Source organism: Anser anser (assembly GCF_964211835.1).
Source record: "Anser anser genome assembly, chromosome: 10".
Classification (NCBI taxonomy): Eukaryota; Metazoa; Chordata; class Aves; order Anseriformes; family Anatidae; genus Anser; species Anser anser.
The window spans coordinates 18,704,756-18,727,228 of record NC_139730.1 but is presented as its reverse complement, the minus strand read 5'-3'; the positions used below and the strand labels follow the sequence as shown (position 1 = coordinate 18,727,228).

General features: G+C 38.3%; 1 protein-coding gene across 12 annotated transcripts in view; it reads right to left on the bottom strand.

Moving 5' to 3' along the window:
- ZNF280D (zinc finger protein 280D) overlaps window positions 1-22,345 on the bottom strand; it is a 51,804-nt gene extending 29,459 nt beyond the window's left edge. For 3 of the 12 annotated variants that reach the window (XR_014588606.1, XR_014588607.1, XM_083849983.1), the window contains exons 1-7: window positions 22,155-22,309; window positions 16,457-16,602; window positions 15,732-15,816; window positions 12,556-12,621; window positions 12,070-12,440; window positions 6,475-6,592; window positions 2,095-2,262 (exon numbers count right to left, since the gene is read on the bottom strand). Coding sequence is in view for 10 of the 12 variants with exons in the window: in XM_083849983.1 (XP_083706109.1) it covers window positions 2,095-2,262; window positions 6,475-6,592; window positions 12,070-12,440; window positions 12,556-12,621; window positions 15,732-15,816; window positions 16,457-16,519 (871 nt within the window). In the remaining 2 variants the exon portion in view is untranslated. Of the gene's footprint in view, window positions 1-2,094; window positions 2,263-6,474; window positions 6,593-12,069; window positions 12,441-12,534; window positions 12,622-15,731; window positions 15,833-16,456; window positions 16,603-22,154 lie in introns of those variants that run through there. The other 9 variants (XM_083849974.1, XM_083849976.1, XM_083849979.1 and 6 more) reach the window with 9 other exon arrangements.
- Window positions 22,346-22,473: the final 128 nt, after the last annotated feature.

Sequence of the window (22,473 nt, the reverse complement as noted above, 5' to 3'; positions counted from 1 at the left end):
ATCTGTTTTGGAAAGGAATTTCACCATCTCATTCTCAATAGTAAGACTGTAGTTCTCTGGCAGTAGTTGTAATCCTAAGCCTATTCAGATGCATCATTCCTGTTGAGCAAAGGTGTCTTTGGAAAACCTGGAGAATAAATCCTCTAAATAATTACTCCCAAGAATGGAAGGAACGAATATTATCTTATCAGTATAAATTAATACTTTTCAAGCAAATTAAAAACAAAAACCTTTGCGTTATCTTAAACTTCAATGAATAAAGCCAAGCTTCCAGTTTTCTCCTAACTGCCAAAAGACAGTGAGAGCTACTTTTCCAGGTCAAGTTCTCTTGCATTTACAAGTCATTCACAGATCTGGAGGACTCCATGCAGAATAAGCAGTTTAGAACAGATTAAACACAGGAAAAGTGTTAATATCTCAACTTCAGGGTCAAATGTACTGTGCCAGGGCTATGAAAAAATGTAATAAAAAATATACACACAAATACATCCACCTTATAACAAGTAAAAGTATGGGTTAAGAGATGACCATGCAACAGCCTAATACATTTTGTCATTAAAATGATCTTGCATAATCCACAAGGTAGACAGAGATCAAGCAGTATTTTTCCATGAGGATAACATTACTGCTAAGAATCGTAATTAAGCAGAAAGTCCTTCACATGAGTGGATGACCATGCAAGAGATTTACCACAAAACAGTGCTGCAAGTCTTCAGCATTAAAATTTGTAAAACATTTTGACATGTTTGCTGAGGGCAAATTAATTTTGGAATGTTCTGCAGCAAAATCTAATGTTCTGTGGTGCCTCAGTGCTGGATTTTGTGACATTTGAAATTTGTATGGGATCATGGAACTGCCTAGAGACAAACTCAAAAAACTGGGTTCTCAGTAACTATGATAATCTACTCCTTTGTTACTGAATTTAGTAATATCCTCTGGTTATCTTTTGTACGCTGTAAGCTGCAGCACAGTGTCTGTTTTGCAGCACAGTATCTGTTTTACCCAACACAGGATGGAGGAATTTTTTTTCCCAGCAATATTCCGTGTTATAGCTACTTCCTGCTGGTTGCTAAGGAAGAGAATGACAGCAGAACAGCTGCAAACAAGACATGAAAAAAAAACGAAATGATTCTAAACAATTTAATCACAACACGGGTAGCTTCTCATTTTAATATTATAGGAAAGAGTATGTGGCTGGAAATATCTCAAAGTCAATAATAAGTTCTGGTCTATTATAATCAGCTGGAAAGCACCTTTTGGCTCAGGAGGAAACGTGCCTAATTATTAATATGCTGCAACAGCCAGACTACCTTTCTACTTGTAGGGAGGGGAAGTTCATTCAAAAAGCAACCTGAAACTTAAATTCCCCTGCTCCTTTCCTACTACTATTTCAAACCATATCAAAATCACCACTGCAAAAGAAAGGTCGGAACTGCAAAAACCACTTTGCAATAGTTATTCCAAATACCAGCATCACAGAATTTAGGAGGGATGTGTAGAGGTGCTTTTGTCCAGCCCCCCACTCAAAGCACATGCAACCCCATCGGCATGCTCAGAGCCATCCAGTTGATTTCTTAATAACTCCAAGGACGGAGATTCCGTAGTCCAAGTCCCTCATCTTGCATTCCTAAAATTAATTGTTTTCATCCTTTTAACTAATCAGAATTACTTGATAAATTCAGCAGTCACTAAATTCTTTCAAACTTGATTTTTTAGTTGGTTAAGTTTCAACCCCATTAAGTGGTTTGAGCTAAAAAATAAGATGAATTCAGGGGCATTTATTTTGAATGTCTGTTTTCACAGCTACTGAACAACTCAACTAGTCTCCACTTTACCGAAGTCAAACATCCGAACAAGGAAGGCCAAAAGTTTGAATATGCAATAACTTAGGGTGAATTAATTTGTAAAGGCATATAAATTCTTGCATTGAAAGGTTTGTCTTTATTTTTTATTTATTTTAAGGCAGAACAATTACTTATTTACATTGCCTTAATAGCATTAAGAATAATGATCAACTTAAACATTGCAAGAGTGCTAGCTTTTTCCATGAACCAGATGCATGGATTGACAGCTAGACCATTTGATCTACCCTACCTTTTGAAGATACATTTTGTGATGGTGTTACTGTTGGAGAGTTAACTGTAGGTGAAACATCTGAATTGCTTCCAGCACCAACCTCATTAGGCTTGGCCTTTTTTGGAGTTACACTGTTGCCTTCAGAAGTAGCAGGACGCTTAGATACAAAAACACTCTCATTCAGACCTAGTGGTTTAAATTAAAAAACCTCAGTTTTTTTTCCATAGTATATTACAAACACATTACTGATGCCTATACTTTAAAGGATGGACAAGTCCATATACAGCAGTTAAGATTCCCCTAACATCATAATCCATGCAGAAGTTAAGAAAACTATATCCAACTCAGAATTTTCTAAGACAGTGGAGAAGAAAAAGGTAAAGGTGAAATATATACAGCCCCATCTCTAAAACCAAGTAAATCATACTGTGACCAACTGAATTTCTTTGGCCTGCTTTTCACATCTTGACCCACATTCATCTCAAACAGATTCTTAACTCTGTTAAACATTTTGAGACTTCAGTTTGCACGCAAAATACTACCCAAAATGAAAATAGTGTTGTTACTTCTAATGAGCAATCATAGCATGCCTATTTTGCTCTATTCTGATAAAGATGCTGATTCACTAATTGTTTGCAGTACTTCTTCTAAAAATAAATAAATAAACACTATAAACAACTCTGAAATTCAGAGTTTCAGTGCCTAATAAACTGGTCCTTCAATATTTGGCTCTCTCTTGTCCTGAAACCAACGTCTCTGTTACTGTAAGATTATCCTTGGATTGGAGAATCATCCAATTGATGTAATCTTGATACAGAGATCAATCTTCAAACAGACCTGAAGCACAGCTACATACCAGTAATTCTGAGGTGACAGCACAAGCTTTCAGTAATTCTCAAGTGACAGCACAGACTGCAGACAGCTTTTACACTATGATGAACTATGAGGAGGACAAGACTTGCAGAAAGTAACTCCCAGACACAATGATATCAAGTAAGGAGATTCTTGTACATTCCCCTCCCAACCGTCTAACTGCTCCAATGACTCCTTTGGGTCTAATAAAAAATGAACTACTATTTTTAAAAGCCTTTCCAATGATCAGAGATAACTTGTGTTACATAAAATTATTCAAACCACCATGAAAAAATAAAAAACCAAGCCACTGGTTCACCTCCAAGTTGTGTTTACCCTGTGTTAGCTATCTACAGGCAGCAAACAGTCTCCCTGTTCAATCCAAAGAATCTCAGCAGAAAATGTTGGCATTTGAGCATTTGGACATTTACCACATTACGCCTCATATACAGGAAAACGTAATTCACTTGTTATATATGTATTTAATGATCCTAGTATTCTCCTTCTGAGTATACCTTTCCGTAATAACCCACTTCTTCCTGACATAGATGAACATATTAAGCTCAAATACCTCAGCCTGTGCTTGTTTGCCAAAGACAACACATTCACAAAATAAACAGGTCATTTGCTAGATAATACTACTTCCTAGATTTTGTTTGTTTTACATTTACTTATCCTTGATCACAGTTTTCATACAACTGGTATAACTTTTGCACTCTTCTGCATCACTGAGGCCATTTGAGCATCAGGCCATCAACCTGGAGCAGGCACAGTTTAAGAAAATATAATTAAATATCTGTCATTGTGTAAGAAGGGAGTGCATTAAGACAGAAGGTCTGATTTTATAAGAATCTTCAGTAAAATACTTAATTTTACTAAGGAAAACCTGATATACAAAAAAGGCAATCTTTACAGGTTAACAAAATTGGTAATACTTTAAATTTAATAAGCTTGGCATATCTGTGACACAAAAAATTTGAAGATCATTTTGTATATTCATACAGGTAAGGATTCTTACCTTGGTTTATACACCTCTGATCTAATAAATTTCCTCTTTCAGAAAAGTGATAATACTAGGAGAACATATATCCATTTGCATTTGAATTCTGCTGTTCATTCATTAGAAATATTTTAAGGCATATTTTGAAAAATAAACAAAACTATTTTAAATATTATTTAATATCTAGCCTATGCAAATCAGTCCCTGTTCTGACTGACTTATCTTTTCAACGTGCCTCTCTAGTTTGGTGTATTGACACCAAATTTCCTCTGATCACTGATGCTCCAGACTAGTTTGTCCAATGCTCCACCCAACATACCACAATCTGAAATTGTCAGGGACTCCAGGTACTTGAGCCCAGAGCACACAGTTGCTGTTTGGTTTTGCAGTTTGCTTATGAAGTCTATTACCTTCACTTCATGCTACTAGTAAATACTTTTGTAAATATTTTGTAGTTATTATGAAACAGTTGACTATTAACATACACACAGCATCACTATATATGATATTGAGAATTACTGCAAAAAGAAGCCACAATATGGTAAAAGATATTAAAAATGGTAACCTTGAATAGAGGTGGTATATGTAATCTGATAAATCACATCATATTAATCAAATAGGGACATGAAAGCCTTCTCAGACCTGTCCCTCACCAATGCTTCCATTAACCTAGCGATACGAACGTATGCATACACTTCGGACAGCTCTTCAATACCACAGAATAGTTTTTCTGTTGGTTATGGCATTTTCTGGTTCCTCCAAGTGCGTAATTTCACATACATCCCCAGTGCCCATCCAACATCCAGGTAAGAGCTATCAGTACAGTTTAACCTCTCACCACCGTTTAGCAGCCTAGCAAAAAGGTTGGTTAGTGTCTGCTAGCAGTTCCTCATTTGCATGGTTCAAAGACCTCAGGAACAAACATTTATGCTATGTTGAGCTAAAAATTGTGTATTCTTCAGTGACTCCACATGCAGAAGTTAAACTATCCTGCAGAGTACCACAGGCTGGTTCCCAATAAGACTGCACATTGAAATACCATATTCCAGAATGCTTTGTGCCAGCAGTGCTGCCCATGAATTAGAGGAAGCACAACACCAACAGAGGCAAGTAGGCATCAGCACATACAACCAAACCAAATGTAAGAGCCTTATGTAACCTTATCATGCCAGCCAAACCACAAAACACACAGATACTTCTTGGGAAATTAAGTTAAATATTACATTAGCCTCCTGTGTCATACAGAAATAAAAGAGACACAACTTTGAACCAGGAATTATAAACCTTTTCATCTATTTTCTCTGTCGTATATCTATCTTACTGAAATATACAAACTAAGTACGGTATATTACTTTGAACTACAGTCCTTGATGCCTTTAAGTACTTCATTTTTCCTGATAAGAGCCTAATATAAGTAACTGTTAAATATGCAAGCAGGTTTCATAAATTAGAAAAATACAATTAAACTTTAATACCTGTGGCTTTGGAGAACTAGGGTTGAATACTGAACCATTTGCAATAAATAAAAGCCTCATTTGCTTTACAAAAAGCTATTTATTCCACTAAGACAAGAATCAGATCACAGAATAGACACATGCAAAGAAATACACTACCTTCATTGATCAGTAGCTGCAGTGAATGCCTTAGCTAGAGATGCAAAATCATCATACCAAGCAACAGAAGAAGCTACCAGTCATTCTGTTTTATGTTACTTTTAGTATGACCTATTAAGCCATTCATTATAGATAGCCTGTTACCTTATGGAAGAATCAGAAGTGTTTGTCATCTATAACTTACAGACTGAATCCTAGGATTCTGTTCAGTTATTAGAGAAGTGCAATCCTTCACAAAAAAAGGGAAAGTTTCAAGTTACAACCTGTTTAAGATTGAATACACTGCATGCTTCAAATCTATTCCACCTGCTATGAAAAAAGGGGGTTGTTTGTTTGTTTGTGTTTAGGTAGGTTAAATAGTTCCTGTTGAAATACCGTTTAGCTAGATGAAAAAAATAAATTAGTTGTCATATTGTACTCTTTTCCTTCCCCTCCTTTTTGCACAGGATCCTTTTGATCCCATTGATTCCAACTGCTATATATAGCAGTCAGGAAACCAAGACCATCATCATTGGGAATCCACTCAGCAGACTCAGGAAGTTCTTCTGGCACTGTTCCACAGCCCCTCTCTTGCTAACAGCCATTTTTATTCATGCTAGTCGAAGAGTGCTGGATATACAGAAAATGAGCCTTTAACTGTCAAAAGAATTGCAGTGTACCTGGCAATATTTTTTTTTCCATCTAAATGACCATTACAAGACATCAGTTGATATTACAGTCAGTCTAATGCAATGAAAAGCAAAGTCTGACAACACAAGGCTCTGAAGTTTAATTCATTAAACATTATATAGTGTTATGTACAGGGGGAAGAAAAAAAAGTAGCTATACTATATTCTAAAAATCCTATTTAAAATTATAACCCAAAGGTCTGCACTACAGTTAAATGACATTATGCTGTTTCTTTCTCTTATCAACTACTACAGTTATACCCACCTGTTACATTCACTGATGGCCCAGTCTGGTACTGTGGAACTCCCGAGTTCTCTCTCACACCAAACAGTATACCAGATGTATTATCTGGTGCAGCTGGTGGAGAATCCATAATATAATCCTAATAAGATATTTTCAAGAGGGAAAAGAAATTTGAGGTTTAACATTTTTTTACTTGCAGGCTTCAAAGGGTTTATCTTAAAAACATACGACGGCTTACAAGTACTCATAAGTACTCATCTCTAAATCAAGTTCATTACAATCTCCCCCAAATAGTTTCTTTTGACATTTAAAGAAGTTTGCAACTCTTATCAGTGGTTGTTAATTTAGTCATAGCTGTATATCAAAAAAAACACCCAACCATATGACCCAAGAAAGCCCATTTTATGAAATATTACTAGAACTATGTGAATTGCTAATTGTAATTACTTTTGTTTAAAAGTCTGATGTTTCAAATTATACTTGAATTGTTCTGACAACTGTTGAGCTTTCTTCCTTCAATACAAGCTTATACATTTGCCTGTTACTCTTGTGTAACTGCTACTACCTGCATTTTAAAAGAACAGAAAACAGAACTGGAAGTAGCATAAACTTGCTGCAAGCAGAAGTCTCTTAAAGATGAGATTACACCAGTCGAATTCTATGAAGTGATCAAGTTTTAATGAAAGTAAGGAGGTATCTACAACATGTTGACTGTGAATGGCACTCAGACTTATGGTATCACTAAGGGATATTTTTTTTTCTTTTATGTAGGATAATTTATAAGGGATTTCTTGAAATAATACAGTTTAACTCCCTTTTCAAAGCACAGCTAATCTAAAAGTTAGTTTGTGTTTCTCAGCACCTTGATGCTTTTGAGCATCCCCAAATACAGGTATCCTTTTACCCTTCAACTTAAAAGGTTTGCCCTTTAGTACTACCATAACCTAAAAAATGAAACAGAGTCCGCATTTCTCAGCCACAACACAGAAAACTTGCCCCTAAACACTTTCATTGATCACCCAACATGTAGCGTTTAGAGCGAAGGAAATGTCAAATTTAGTTCTTATTAATATTCAAATTTAGAGGCTGTGGTAGGTGAAAAACACACTTCCCAAGATCATTAGTATTGCTCACATCTCAATAGGCTGTTCATACTAACTAAAACAATTTGGAACACAAAATATTTTCAGCAATAGCAGTAATGAGTTAAGAAAAACCTTATGATAGAATTGCATTAAATCTCCACATTGAGGTATAAATGGCAAAATATTGGCACTTGATCTTTCTACTCTGAAATAATGCAATTAGTTGCATTAACTTCGTTATGCTCTACTTTGAAACAAAAGACTAGACAGAACTATCCCCACTTTCTTAAAACATGATCACCTAACACTCATACACACACTTTGTCATCAATGTATCCATGAGACAAAGGCCATAATCTTTTTGCTGTAAAGATAAGTCTCTTAATATGCTTCCCACTCCACTAAGTCGGCACAACTGTAAAAACATCCTGGTAGAAGCTGTTACCTTTTTAACTACCACCATTTTGACTAAACCTGATGGAAACAAGTCTAAAGGCAGTGCACAAATACACACACAGGTATGATAATTTGTTTTAGGACTCTTAAGTACCAGAAAAGATTGGAACAAAGTGAGGGCTTTTTCTTCCTACCCGGTTTTTGTTGTAGAGCTCTGAAATGAAGACCCTGCAGGGCCCTAATGATAACAAAGAGCCGTTCTTCCCGAGCAATCTAATTCAATCTAAGTAAGTTAAGCAAAGGTGTAGCTGTTGAAATCATGATAATGCTAAAAACATTAACTACTAAACTTCTTTGCTGTATTTGTTACAAGTAAAAACTATAAGCAGGAGTTGTAACAGAGCAGGTTTTACTGTATCCACGATGGCTTCAGACTAGCTGGTGAAATTATAAGTGAAGCCCTTAACCTGCAAACCCCAGTTCTAAAGCAACTAATGCTCAGGTGGTAAGCCTGATGTAGGCTCCTTGGGTGGAGGACTTTGCACACCACCATTTAAAATATGACCAATACAATACATATACACAAAATTTGCCACTCTTACTACTGTGCAGTTTGCTTTTAAGTGCTGATATAATTTCAGCTTTCTTCAATAAACTAGGTGTTTCAATGGCATGTGTACGCCTCCCTAGTATATACTAAACACATCTGGTGAGCAAGAAAGTAAAAGACTGGAAATTCAGTCTCATTTTTTTCTAAATGTCCCCTTCTGTTTAAAATTATTCTTTTCATATAATTTGGTTCTGTTGTTTTACATACAATAAAAAATAAAAAATATTATCATGCTTTAGAAAGCAAAAACATTTTAAATAATTAAATAAGGCAGCTTTACCGTGTCAATGAAAAAAATCAAACTAACACGTACAGGTGCTCTCACGTGCAGAAAGTCTAAATCCAACAGCCTTATAAATGAAGCTCCGAGGGCTCAAGTAAAGAAAAAAACAAAACACTGTCACTCTGTTTTTCAGAAGACTAGTAACAATTTTAGACTCAACGTGCATGCTGGGTTTCCTAACTGTAGAAACTGACATGCCAAACTGTAACCAAATCCACGTAGAACTGGAATGATGCATGGTATTGGACCTTTGCTCTTTCAAAATTTAACTAGGAAGAACTGAAACCTGAATCACACTCAGACTGAGGAATGTGCCTAGCCATTACGGGAAAGATGGACAGAAGTGGCTAGGGCTTACTGGAAGGCATTCTGAATGCTGAGTCATAGAAAATCTTCATTGATGAGAATGAATGAGTCTTAAAGAAGAAGATAACCTTATGATATCATATACAACAGCAGTAGCTCTGAATTAATTAGGACTGGTGTAGACAGTACCACCGAAGCCAAATTCAATTCAGAATTTTTGGAACTGATTTAAAATAGTGCAGTAACAAGAACACAAAAAGGAAGAATCAAGTTGGGAAGAAACAGAAAACGTGTGAATAGAAGTGTCATATAAAGTCCAAGGTAGAAAAACATTAATATAAAGCAGTGGTCCCAAGAGAAATAAGACTAGATACAGGGGAAAAATATCCCCAAAGCTTAAGGAGCTCCTGAATGAAGACAATTCTAGCCAAGGACATGAACCAAAATAAAAGTAGCATACATATGACACTAGAGAAGAGCAAACGACAATGTGTCAGGAGTGATATTAAAAACCACAGAACATTGCCCGAGAAGCTGAACTACAGTACCTCATTAAAAATAAAAGCACAACAATCAAGCCTTCCCCCCCCCCCCCCAAAGTATGGTTTAATCAAGTGGCAGAACAATACAAGGATAAGGAAGCAAACTATCCTAAATAAGGCTGAAACTGGAAATACAAATCTGAATCTGGAAGAGTTAAGTTGGAGAGATGGAAGAGTCACCTTCAGTATGTTCTAAGCAAGGAAGAAAACCACCACCAGAACAGTCTTCCTAACAGTACTCAAGAATAACATCTTAAGAACACACTTAGGATAAACTTAAAAAATTAAAGAGCTCATGAAAGCCACGATCAAAACATCAACACTGAAAAGAAACCATACAATATGAGATAGTCTCAACTGTGTAAGCTTTAAGAGACCACAGAATATATATGCACTGGGCATCCCACAAAAGGATGCTCTGCTTTGTAAAGCACATTGATCTAACTTGGAATAAAGACAGAACAGACTAATATATGGTTAGAGATACTTTCCTACATCATGCACCTTGAAAGCCGCATTTCTAGCTGCAACTGCTTTACATAGGTGTATCTCTACCAGTAACAAGAACAACCTGCAGGTTTTGGCAAAGTAAAAAAAAATTGTCTAAGTCAACTCTGACATTCCTGTTACAAGCAAACTTGATAAATGAGAAAGAACTTTCAACAAAAAGAAGTGCTGTGTGTATACCGTCTTTAACCTTCAAAAGAAATTACCATCATGCGAGTTATATCCCGCTTACATATGTTTTGCAGCTCAGCTTTCCTAGGTCTGCTTACTCAAAGGTTTCCTAATAAAAACATTTTAGAGGCCACTAGCAGCTTTATCTATTAGAACAGAAACACAGAATTTGTATGTGAGAGAAGTATGGGAGGAAGCTGTCTCATGCAACAGAGATTCTGCAAGACATCTTAACATCCTTTTGAAGGATTTAGTAAAGCATACTACATCATGAGTAAGCCTTGATAAAACTCACAGATTGGAATATGTGTATACATTAGGTGATATAGCAGACTTTTCTGTATTAACTCAGGCTGCTTTATAAAGACAAATTTAAGAGGACTTCAGAGCCAAGCTGTATGTCCTATTGACATCTGGCCTTTTAATTATATCACTGTTTTAGGCCTTCATACATGCCATGACAGACTAATTTAATTAACATGTTTCACTAGATGTGCCCAAAAATTTCTCTTTGCAAATTGTCAATCAACTCCTGAAGACTCAAAATTGGAAAGTACGAATTCCTTCCTAACAAATCTGCCAGAGATCCAGCTAAGCTACGCAGGCAACAATTCTATTGTATAGTTTTTCTGAAAATCCAGCACCACCAATGATTTAGCCACAAATCATAAGAAGAATACCTAATTCTCACATTCTAACAGCCTTATTCTTACTTATTTTCCCTTGTTCAGTAAAAGCAGAATATATGAAGACTGAAAGATTTTCATTTATACCTAAAGACTGACATGTCTGTAAATTTGCGTGGATTGTGGAGACGGTGCCCACTTCATTTTAGCCTGACAGTAGCAGCTAATACAGTAGTCACATTGCCTAAACAGTCTCAGCTTAAACATCACACCATAGTTTACCTCATACAAACATAAAATGTCAATCTTCATTCTTTCTCTCTCACAAGCATCCAACAGGTAAGGAAAAAAGCCAGCATCTAACTTGACTCCCTGAAGTTCTGAGGGAGTCCTGAGGTTCCTTGGCTCTCCCTGAAGATCTACAATATATGACTTGTGTACCTAATTCCCTTAGGCTTTTAAGAAAAAGCAAGTATCTTGCAAGAGCATTTCAGCTACTCACCCTACAGCTTATGGCTGCTTGCACCCCCATTCTCATACCACAGTTTCACTACAGCTGCCAAGTGAACCAAGAAGCTACCACAACAGCATTGTCTCAAGCAGCCATACCCCAAGAGAGGCATTGTAAAAATCATGTGGGAAAAGCTAAACACCAAATGCAAGTCACTGCAAAATGAAATTAATTCATCAATACGAAGGATCCATCTCTAAGCAAAGAATGCATCTCTGTAATATTTAGAGAATGGGATTTCCCATCTTTTCTCTATATAAGCTAAAGAAAATCATCTAAACCACATTGATCTATGCTTAAGATTTTTCAATTAATTCTGCTGTTATTAGGTAAAGCTACCATCCTTGAGCCCTGCAACACATTCTAAACACAGTAAGAGTTTGTAAATCAGTATTTTCAATATATATTTTAATTATGCAGAGCAAGGTTATGGTCCTAGAATCTTTACAATTTACGTAATGGTAGTCAATAATCTAGTGCAGGTCTTCAAATCACTCTACTAAGTGAGTCAGTATGTTCCTCATTAATTTACTCAAAAGCAAACTGAGTATTTTACAGTTTAAGGGAATAAAAATTTACCTGATTGAGTATTACAGGCTGTGTTGTTACAGTAGTCACTGGCCTGGATACAGGTTGAGCCACTACAGGAACCGTGATATTTCTTGATACTGGCTGTGTCGTCACTGGAATGGTTACAGGTCTGCTAACAGGCTGTGATATTCCAGAACTTGGCCGGGGCATCTGCTGTGTTGATAAACATCCAGCAACTGGTCTCTGCAGTGTCTGTGAAGTTCCTGAAACATTCACTGGTCTAGACAATGGCTGAACTGCTACAGAGCTAGTTGTAGGTCTGGATACAGACTGAAAGACTGATGAAACAGGCATGGCACTGGGGCTGGAGGCAGATGTCGGATAATGGTGACTGTCAGGCTTGAATGTAGTAACAGTACCTGTTGCAAAGGATTCCAAAGTTATCTTTATATAATTTTGTGGTCAGACATTTCATAAGTTTTGTGGTTTCGAGTGTGTTTGTTTTTTAATTACCATATTAGGACAATATAGTACCTCTACTGGGTGCACCATTCTGTATCCCCCTTCGTGATGAGCTGAAGTTGACTCTGTTCAATATATCTGTCAAAAGTTACATTTATCTTAATTGCAGTTAAATTAATAGCTTAAACTCTTTGCAAATTAAAAGCAGCATTCATGTCCACTAATTATGCCAATTAGGATTTGACTTATGAATTAGAATATTATTTCTAAAACAAATAACCTTACAACACACAATGTCATTTGTATGAGTTAAGACATGCTCTTCTACTCTGCTTTTCTTAGGTTGGCTAGCTCACCTAAGAATCTCAGGTTTTATTTTCTTGGAGATTAAGACACAAGTAAGAGTGTAAACAAAATAAGAACACTTCACAAAGATTTAGCTCTGCTGATTTTAAGAAATGCATTTATTCATTTCTGTTTGTTGCATACATAGAAAAGAAGTTCCCCAACTCTACAACTGCTCCACAGAAAAGGAATCATTTTCTTTAAATCAGTTACTAAACGATTTCCAATCTCAAGTTCCCAGTGCCAAAGGAAATGAAGAGAGCAGCAATTACAGGAGCCATATTGGAAGTGTATTACAATCAGATTGATTTTCTTACATATCCCACACAGCAGTATATGACCAGAGTTCTAACTTGTTGGAAAAAGGTGGAGTTTCTTAGATCTAATGCTTACTCCCTACCTGGTATCAGCAATATTCCTCAACTGTCTACATCTTTTTCTATGATTACAATGTATTTGCCAGAATATTACAGCAATATTGATCAAATTAAAATATTCTTCTACCACCAGATTTTCAATGCATTTAATGCTACTGTCAAGTTTCTTGCTCTGACATGTGAAAATATGCATATGAAATTAGATAAATGTTCCAAATCAATACGATTGAAAATACCTTCTCAAACCAGGGTCAAATTACATCAGGATCTCAAACGAGGTATTAAAACTTCTGGAAATTGTGCTTAATAACCTCAAGGCTGCTTCCACAGACAACAGCTCATGAGTATGCAGTCCCCAGGTTGATAAATAAATCTAACAGCAGCAGAGCTCAGATCACAGCTCTCAACCTGTCACCTGCATTTAGATCATACTAATGAAAAAGCAGCTACGAGCGACAGATTCAAATAGGTTTGCATTTTTTAAGATAGGAGAAATTTACTTCTGCAATAATACTATTTTTACTTCAAATGACGCAGTCTATGAGCAAGGATTAACTTAACTCAGGATTTACCCAAATATGTACATTTTCATGTTTATTAACAAATCTATACCCCACATTTTAATTCCAGAGCCAAAACAAAAACCTTTGTCTACCCCCCCATAAAAAACACAACGCAACAAAAGAACAAATCAAAAACAGACAAGCAAACAAAAAACAGCTACCCTAAAAACTTAAAAGTTATGGTTCACAAAAGATATTCAGCTCCAGGCAGTCTGATACACAGACAATTCAAATCCTAAAATATAAAGGTAGAGTTTACTATTTATAAAAACAACATTTCAGAAAACCAGTGATTTGAAATAAACTAGATTCACAGGACAACTGATTCTTCATAGACTTGACATGCCGTTTCCCCTCCCCCTTCAAAGTATTATTTTTCCAGTTTGTGTAAAACAGTACTGAACAATAACAAGGTAACATGGAGAACAACATTTTAAAGTAGCAACAAATTACAAGTTTATGTGTATGAAAAAGTAAGCAAGAAAAAATGAGCAGTAACTGTAGGAGAAATAAGCAGTTGGAGGAAACAGTAAAGCAAGCAAAGCGTGAATTACTTTTCATCCCACTCTAACTAATCCTCCAGTATGGCAGAAGAGACACTTTGCCATATGTAACACTGGGCCAGCATGTCAAGGCTGAGGTCCTTACCTATTTCCTTCCCATTTTCAACATCAGTCTATAGAAACTGATAAATGCATTGTCAGAAGGTTAAAAAGATTGCTATGTATTGCAGAAAACATACCTTTCAGAAAAATTAAGAACAATACGCACATCTCCATTTGTCATCTGATCAGACAGGAATTTTCTCAAGCAAAAACTAAATAGTAGCGGTAAGCAAAGCTGAGTTCATTGTGGCTTGCCTATCACGAACAACGATTCTGCAGACTGGAGCCTGACTACTGCCAGGTCGTACTACTTACAAGCCAGAGAAGAACTGAGGTCATTCTTCCATAGCTGTTTTTGATAGTCAAGTAGGAGATTACAAAGAGAAAAGTTAGGGAAAGGGAAGGAAAAGAGAAAGTAACAAGTTACATCATAAGTGCTTTTATGTGTGTCAGGACTGAGTATGGGCAGCAGAATTAGATGCATACATTGCAAGTCTGTATCTTTTACCAAAGTTCTTGAAGCTGCTGAATTATATCAAAAACATAGTTTTCACTTCAAACACCTATTTCTATCGTTTTGACCAGGAAATAACCTTTATACTGACTGCAATGAACCTTTGTGTATTTATTGCTCTGATGTCTAGCACTTTAGTAGTTCACTTTCATGATCTACTGCTGATGACCAACAGTAATCCAAAGGTCTTTAGGCCTCCATAAAAACAGTTAGGGTATTTTCTTAATCCTTTTAGAAGTCAGTAACTGAAGAAAACTTCTTAAACCAAATTTCAAACATTCTTCCAAAGGTTCAAGAGGATCTAGACTATTTTTCAAGTATTCAAAAACATTAACCATTGAGAACTATTTTTAGGTGAGAGAGCTTTAACATCAACTTCAATGCTTCTCGAATACTTAAGACGTTATTGTCCACATTTTTAAGCTAGTGCAAAAAGTATTAAAGTAGACTTACTATCCCAGTGAGTAACAAAGTAAAACAGAGCTCAGATGCAAGATGAAGGTACTATAAATGAAAATGACTGAACAGCTAATAGTAGCTCCAAAGTCCATGCAGCAGAGTGTGGCAAAGAGCCTAGTTTAACATTTTGCATTGAAATTCTTTATTGCAAACAACAAACGTTCAGAAAATGACTATGAAAATCTCAGATACAAGCATAGCAGAGACAAGACAAAACCATGCAGCTGTAAACCTCCTTACCAGGCTGTCTTCTGTATCTGACAACTCGGGAATGCTTAGGTAAAACCTCCTAACATTTGACTACAAGATGGCCAAACACAGAGATCCAAAACTTTCATTACTGAAATTAATTTTAGTCACAAAAATTATGTTCTCCTTCACTTACCTGCCAAAGCCCAAGCACAGGAAAAACATGGAATTCTGATACATCTGCTGTCATCACAACCACCTAACCTCATTCCCTGCACTACCTGCAATCGGAGAGAACTACAGAACTTGATGAAAAAACTCAAATTTCATAGGGGGGTAATGAATTTATTAATAGAAATCTCTTACTTAGCAGACAGGATTGTACTATTTTCACATTAAACGATTTTCCTGTTTGTGCCTTTATTATACACACTTGGACAGTTACCATCGTTTTATCAGAATGATGTCCACACATTCTATCAACACATGAAATGAGTGAGGGGCGGGGTGCGGGGGGTGGAAGAGGGACTGCCACATGAAGACTTGAATTCATGCATGCTACTTCAGCAGAAACACTTCCAAGTATCTACTTAAATATTGACTATATTAAGAGCTATTGCATGGTTTCAGCATTGTCTGTACTGGACTTTTAACTATATTGTCAGTGCTAAAACCTTCAAATGTTCTTGTTTTGACTTGGGAGATTTAAGGTTACAGGTAGAGACAAGCTGTGCATTACCTGGATGTTAGGACAGAATTCCCTAAAAATTCCAATTTTCAGTGTAAGACAGCAAACTAAAGAACAGCTTTAAGATGTAGAATTTCTTAAATCTCACTAATTTTAAAAATCTCAATTTTCAATATAAGTTGGAAGTTTTATACCTTAAAACACCTCTTAAATTACGGAAAATGTTATCTTACATGTACTAGGCGGCTTTGAGCTTGAGATTTCTCCAACAAAGATTGGCTCATCATCATCATCATCCTCCTCCACTTCTTTCACTCTCTTCTGCCATGGTTCTAGCTCCTCTTCTTCACATTCCATAAACAATTCTGCCATCTCGAGACTAGACAGAAAAAACAACAATATTCAGTACTTTTGTGAGACAAATGCTTTACTGTTAATAAAAATTACTGCACTTGACAATAATTCCCAAATGGTCTCCCCCCACCATGTTCAATATAGGTTCAACATGATCTGATCTAGAAGATCTTCAGAGATCAGCATCAGAACTACCAATCACAAATGGTTCTGTTTGTTTTTAAATAAGCTGTGACAACTAACAAAGCTTTTCTCTTTCTTTTCACAACCTGTTACATAATCTTAAAAGCATTGCTTAACAATACAGGAAATAAGAATATAGGTTATTTGGAGTGTAATATATATATATATGTAAAATAATTTATAATAGGACCAGTATTTTCATAAAACAAGCAACTGCTTCAGCAATAACCAGTATCAGAATGCCAGTAAAATTGTATTTGCTCTTCCTAAGACTTGGAGCTTCACAGAATTTGATGTCTCAGTTTTGCTTGATGATGCCAACAGTACCTCAAGCTTAGAGAGAATGTGATTGAAATTAATGAATAGTTTTGTTAAGTACATGAAATTCTATTCATGACCAGACTGCTTTGACAAAAACTGAAAAAAAGAACTCAAGAAACTTCTTTCATGAAGGCCATAACCAATACAAGAGTATTTCTTGTCTTATATCAGGCCCCAGCCACATAACCATTACTAATACTTCCCTTATTCTTGTGCTGATGGAATATTTACTTTACAAAGCAAACTAGCTAGGGAAGTTGGACTTTGAAAATCATTCTATTACACAGTGATAGTTGCCTGACACTGTAACTCCCTATACCTGGTGTGATGTCACAGCTGTAGCTCTAATAGCAATGCAAGGAAGAAGGAAGAAACGGATATTGCCTTTCAGCAGCAACATGCAGTTAAACTGGCCTGTTTACACCATAAGTAACAAACTGTTTTTACCATTACTACATATATATTGATGAGAACAACTTTCCCTATTATTAGTAGTAAAATAACGATATTAACATAATTAAAGACTTTAATTTAAGGAAGTGTGCTAGGACCATTTTTTTATGTCGTTTAATGGATGCTGTAGTCTCCACATACTCAAAAGCCTTGCTGTTTTCTACAGTTGCAAGCAGATTTCTGCCCAGAGGCAGCTAGGAATTCTTGAAGGCAAGAGCTATTTGTACAGTCATTGATTTCAGAAATGCATCACAAACCCTGACTTTGGTTTTTCTTGAATACCTACAGCCCTAACACCAAACCTCTTAGTAAGTGTCAAAATTCAACTTCATCTCTAAAATCTTGATTCTGTTTTTCCACTTATCAACTGTCTACACTAAATCAAGCCCAGATCTTTTAGAAATAAAGCTTGTGTATGATGTCATTAACGACTAACAAAAAAAAGACTATATATATACTTGTATATATACCAGGTGACAAAATCAAGGCTATATTCATAAACTGCTACTTCTTAAACCAAACGATTCCTCTTTTAACACATCAAGGGTGTTCATTCAATGGAGCTTTCTGTGCAATTTCCCATGATCTTCTCTTTTCCAAAAGTATATCAAGCGCAACATATATATTAAACATTGGGTTAAGTTTCTTTTTTCAAAGTATAATTTTAAAAGTATAATTATGCAAAGTTAAGAATACTCATAATCTCTCAACAGTGTTTAAAATGGAAGTCTTCAGCACAGAGAGTGAGAAACTGTCTCATAAGAGTCAACAACTTCAGGATAGGAGCAATGAGCTGCTGTCAAAAATCATGGGGGAGCAGTCACAATCTGGGGGAGCGTGGCCACGGGGGTCAACAAGCCACATGGTTGGTGATAACATCGGACTCCATCAAGGAATGTAAAGAGTTTAGAGGGAACAAAGAAGGGTGATTCAGCAGATGCCTTGCCATCTCGAGTTGCTTGTTCTCCAGCCGTTAAGGCATGGAAGTTGCTGGGTGTTTGCGGTTGCCAGGCAAAGTTGTTGACCAATGAATAGTTAGTGGAAAAGGACTGCTGTGGGGCGAATGGTATAAGAAGGGAGCCTGTCCTCAAGATAGGGATGCAACATGGATAATGAAGTTATGTCATCAATAAAGTAGCAGCAGTTAGTGATCCTAAAAGAACCCTGGTGTCCGTGTGGTCTTTACGCCACAACAATCCTGCACCGGCTTGCACTGAAGTGTGTGAGAGCGGGGCAGGAGGGTTGCGCGCCGAGTCTCGAGGATAACACAAAGTCGCAGAGCTACACTACTTCCTGCCTTCATCAGATTAGGATGCTTAAGTTAAACAAGGTGCTAGAAAAGAAGAGAACAGGACACTAGGCTAAGTGCTTGTCACAGGAAAAGAGGAAGAGCGTGGAGCCAATTTCCACTTTACACAGACAAGAAAGGCCACGTGCCAGGTCTCAGAAGGTCAAGGCCCAATCTCTTCCTTCACGGAAGGCCTTTGCTTTACTTACAGGGAGACTAAGTTTGTGAGACTTCAAGGCAAAATGAAAAATCATTTTCAGACACTTGGCTCATGGAACTGCTAACATGGGTATGAAGGGCGTGGGGGGTATTTTTATTTAAGAAACTTTATTTTATTGGACTTCAAAGAAGTAATCAGATACAAGATATACTCAGAGAAGGTGAGAGCACATGCAGTTACACAGAAAACACAGAATAGGCACCAACAATCTACATACTAGCACAGTTTTAACAAGATGCATGATAATCTCAGTTACAGCAGAATGCAGATGATTTTTTTTTTATCCAAATAAAAGTAAATTTAATAACGTAAGCATGGACAGTTAGAAGGTTACACCAACTATCAGCACTCTTATGAACAATTCCGTTTTATGAATAAAAAGGGTTTTCTCAAAAGGTGACTCAAAAAGTAGGACCACTCCTTAAAAGCAAGTATCAAGTTATTCTGGATTTTTTTTTTTTTATTCCAACAATAGGAATTTAAGGCAATGCTTTTACTGAGCCTAATGAGTTCCTGCCTTGTTTCTATACTCCTCCTTCAGTCATGATAGTACAGCTTTTCACAGGACTAGGACACGAACCTATACAGATTAAAAATAACCTTGCCTGCTAGCAGTTGAACTAGCATGACTGAAAGGTCAGAAAATGAGTGGCCTACAGAATTACAATCGCAGTAACGGGTAAAGGTTTGATTAAAGGAGGCATGCAGGAACTGCTCAAATTGTCTTCATTGCCAATATCTCCATCCATCTTTAGAGTACAATCAGCTTCCAAGTTTTCAACTTTTTAAACTTGATTAACGTAGAACCTCCATGCCAGGAATCCTTCTAGCGGTTCCTCTCAAAGCCAGCAACAACAGTGACTTCTTCCCCACTCTCCACAAGTATTTTCCAGTGGAGGTGCAGACTCCATTGTAACAAAGATAAAGTAAATACAGGTTATTGCCAGTGGGTTTATTTCTTTTTAATGTGTATAAACACAAATACACATTTACACATGTATCTACTCAAAAGTAGTCCACAGATCTGAGGTAGGTCCAAAACTCCAATGAAACGCTACATAAATAATCAAAGAAAGTGTTTAAAACATTATTCTAACCTAAAAAGTGTCAGAAAGCATCTCCCTCCAGGGGAGGGTCAGGCTGGGTGTTAGGAAAAGGTTCTTTATTGAGAGGGTGGCCAGGCACTGGTACAGGCTCCCCAGGGCAGTGGTCATGGCACCAAGCCTGTAGGAGCTCAAGAAATGTTTGGGCAATGCTCTCAGACACATGGTCTGATTTTGGGGTGGTCCTATGTGGACTCAGGAATTGGACTCGATGATCCTTGTGGGTCCCTTCCAGCTTGGGCGATTTTGTGATTCTATGAAAATTGTGAACAAATTCTTTAAAACTTTTTTAAAGTATTGTTAGAATATATCAAGGGATTGCTTAAAAAAGCAATTAAGCAGTTAAAACAAAAAGGCTTCCTATTTTCACAACTGCGTGGTCGACACTTGTATGCATCTGTCCAGCAAAAACTAAGGCTAGTGATAGAAGTTCATTAGGCTAGTGCAGATAATCAACATCCTGCAAAAGCATGAGCTCACAGAACACAGTTACCAGGCAAGCAACAAACTAAAAATCTGACAGAAAAACAAAAAAAAAAATCATCAACTCATTGCACAAATAACAGGCTCCTGATAAAGTATTTTAAAATAAGTATTTTGAAATTTGGACATCTTTATTTATCATGTTAGTTACATTTAAATACACATAGCTTTATTGAAGCCAGTTGTATTTATATCCTGCTTTTTACTATTGGGATTTACAATTGCTTATTTACACGGAAACAAGAGAAGTGATACAAACATTACTAAATATAACAAGACTGTGACAGCTGAAGCAAAAACAGCAGAAAGTGATCTGTCCAAGTGCACCTTACAGACACTCAAATCAATGCTATAGAAAATCACGGCAAATACAGCCGCAGTAAGATTTAAAGTTACTGAAAACCCATTTACTTCTTCAGATGCAATTCACTTGTTCCACACTTAAGGTCAACACTCAACATTTCCAACGCTTGGTACTTTGGACTGGCTTAAAATAACTGAAACTGAATCACTGGTTTGAGGTTGGTAGTATACTTCAAGAGTGAGGGTATTTACATTAGCCAGAAAGTTTCCAGACTAGCCTTGTTTGTCATCTCTTCATAACAATTATCAGTGAATTATTCACCCATTAGTTTTTTTCACCTCCAGTTCAGTAGCTGTGCTTCTAACAGGAAAGTTGTACTATTTAAAACACAGACCTCGTGATGAGCACCTACATGGCATTTTTCAAACAACTTCCCCCACAGACACATAACTTTGCATCGTGTTAGTTGCAGAGGAGCATGCAATCTGCAGCTTCACGAGGACGGATAGCAATTGTATTTTTAACGGGCGCTGCATTTGTTTCAGCAGCGAAGAAACAATGATGAAGTGGAAAACGAACCTGGAAAGTTTTAAAAAGCCAAAGCATAAACCAACTTCCCTCAGAAAAGAAAGAAAGAAAAAAAAAGGTTAAGGAAAGAGCAAAACCAAAGGAGCCAACGCTACCCTCTCAGCCAGGAGCTGCCGTAAGCTCCGCCTAGGGAAGGGCACCGCTGCCTCCCCAGCCAAGCCCCCAGTTCCCACCCCCGAGCCGGGCCGGCTGCGAGGCGGCGGGAGGGAGGAAGCCAAGGCCCGAGGGCAGCCGAACGGCGACCGCTCCGCCCGGGAGCCGCCCCAGGGCCGCCGCTCGGGGCCGGGCCGAGGCCTGCGGGCCGCAGCCGGAGGGAAGGAGGCCCGGCCCTGGGCCCGGCGCCCACCGCCAAGTGCCAGGGGCCCCGGGCGGCCTTGAGCGGGCGGAGCGAGCCCTCCCCGCGACGCCCCCGCGGGCAGACCCCCGGCACCCACCGGGAGCCCGGCGAGCGGCCGGGGGAAGCCCTCACGGCCCGGCCTCCCCGCTCCGGGGACGCGAGGGGGCTGCGAGGCCGCGCTCCGACCTAAGATGGCGCCGGCCTGGCAGGCGACAATCCCCCCGCGGCCCGCAGCGGAGCGGGGCCGGGGCGGCCCGCTGAGGGGCACGGAGGCGGGCACCGAGCGGGCTGGCTTACCGTGCTGCGCCTCCGGAGGGGCCGCTCCCGGGCTGGCGGGGCGGGGAAGGGGGGGGCTGGGAGGCAGCCGCGCTGGCAGAGGCTCTGCTCCTCACATCGCCGGAGCGCGGCGCCCCACCTCAGCGCCGCCGCCGCCACCGGGGGAAGGAGGGAGGAGGCGGGGGGCGCCCGGCGCGAGGCCTGCCGGGTAGAGCGCGGGGCAGCCCCACAGCGCCGCCTGCTCGCCCGCCACGGCGGGGCGGGGCCGGGCGCCATGTGGCGGGCATCACGTGCCGCGCCTCACGGCTCCTCAGCCGCCGTGCCGAGGAGAGCCGCACGC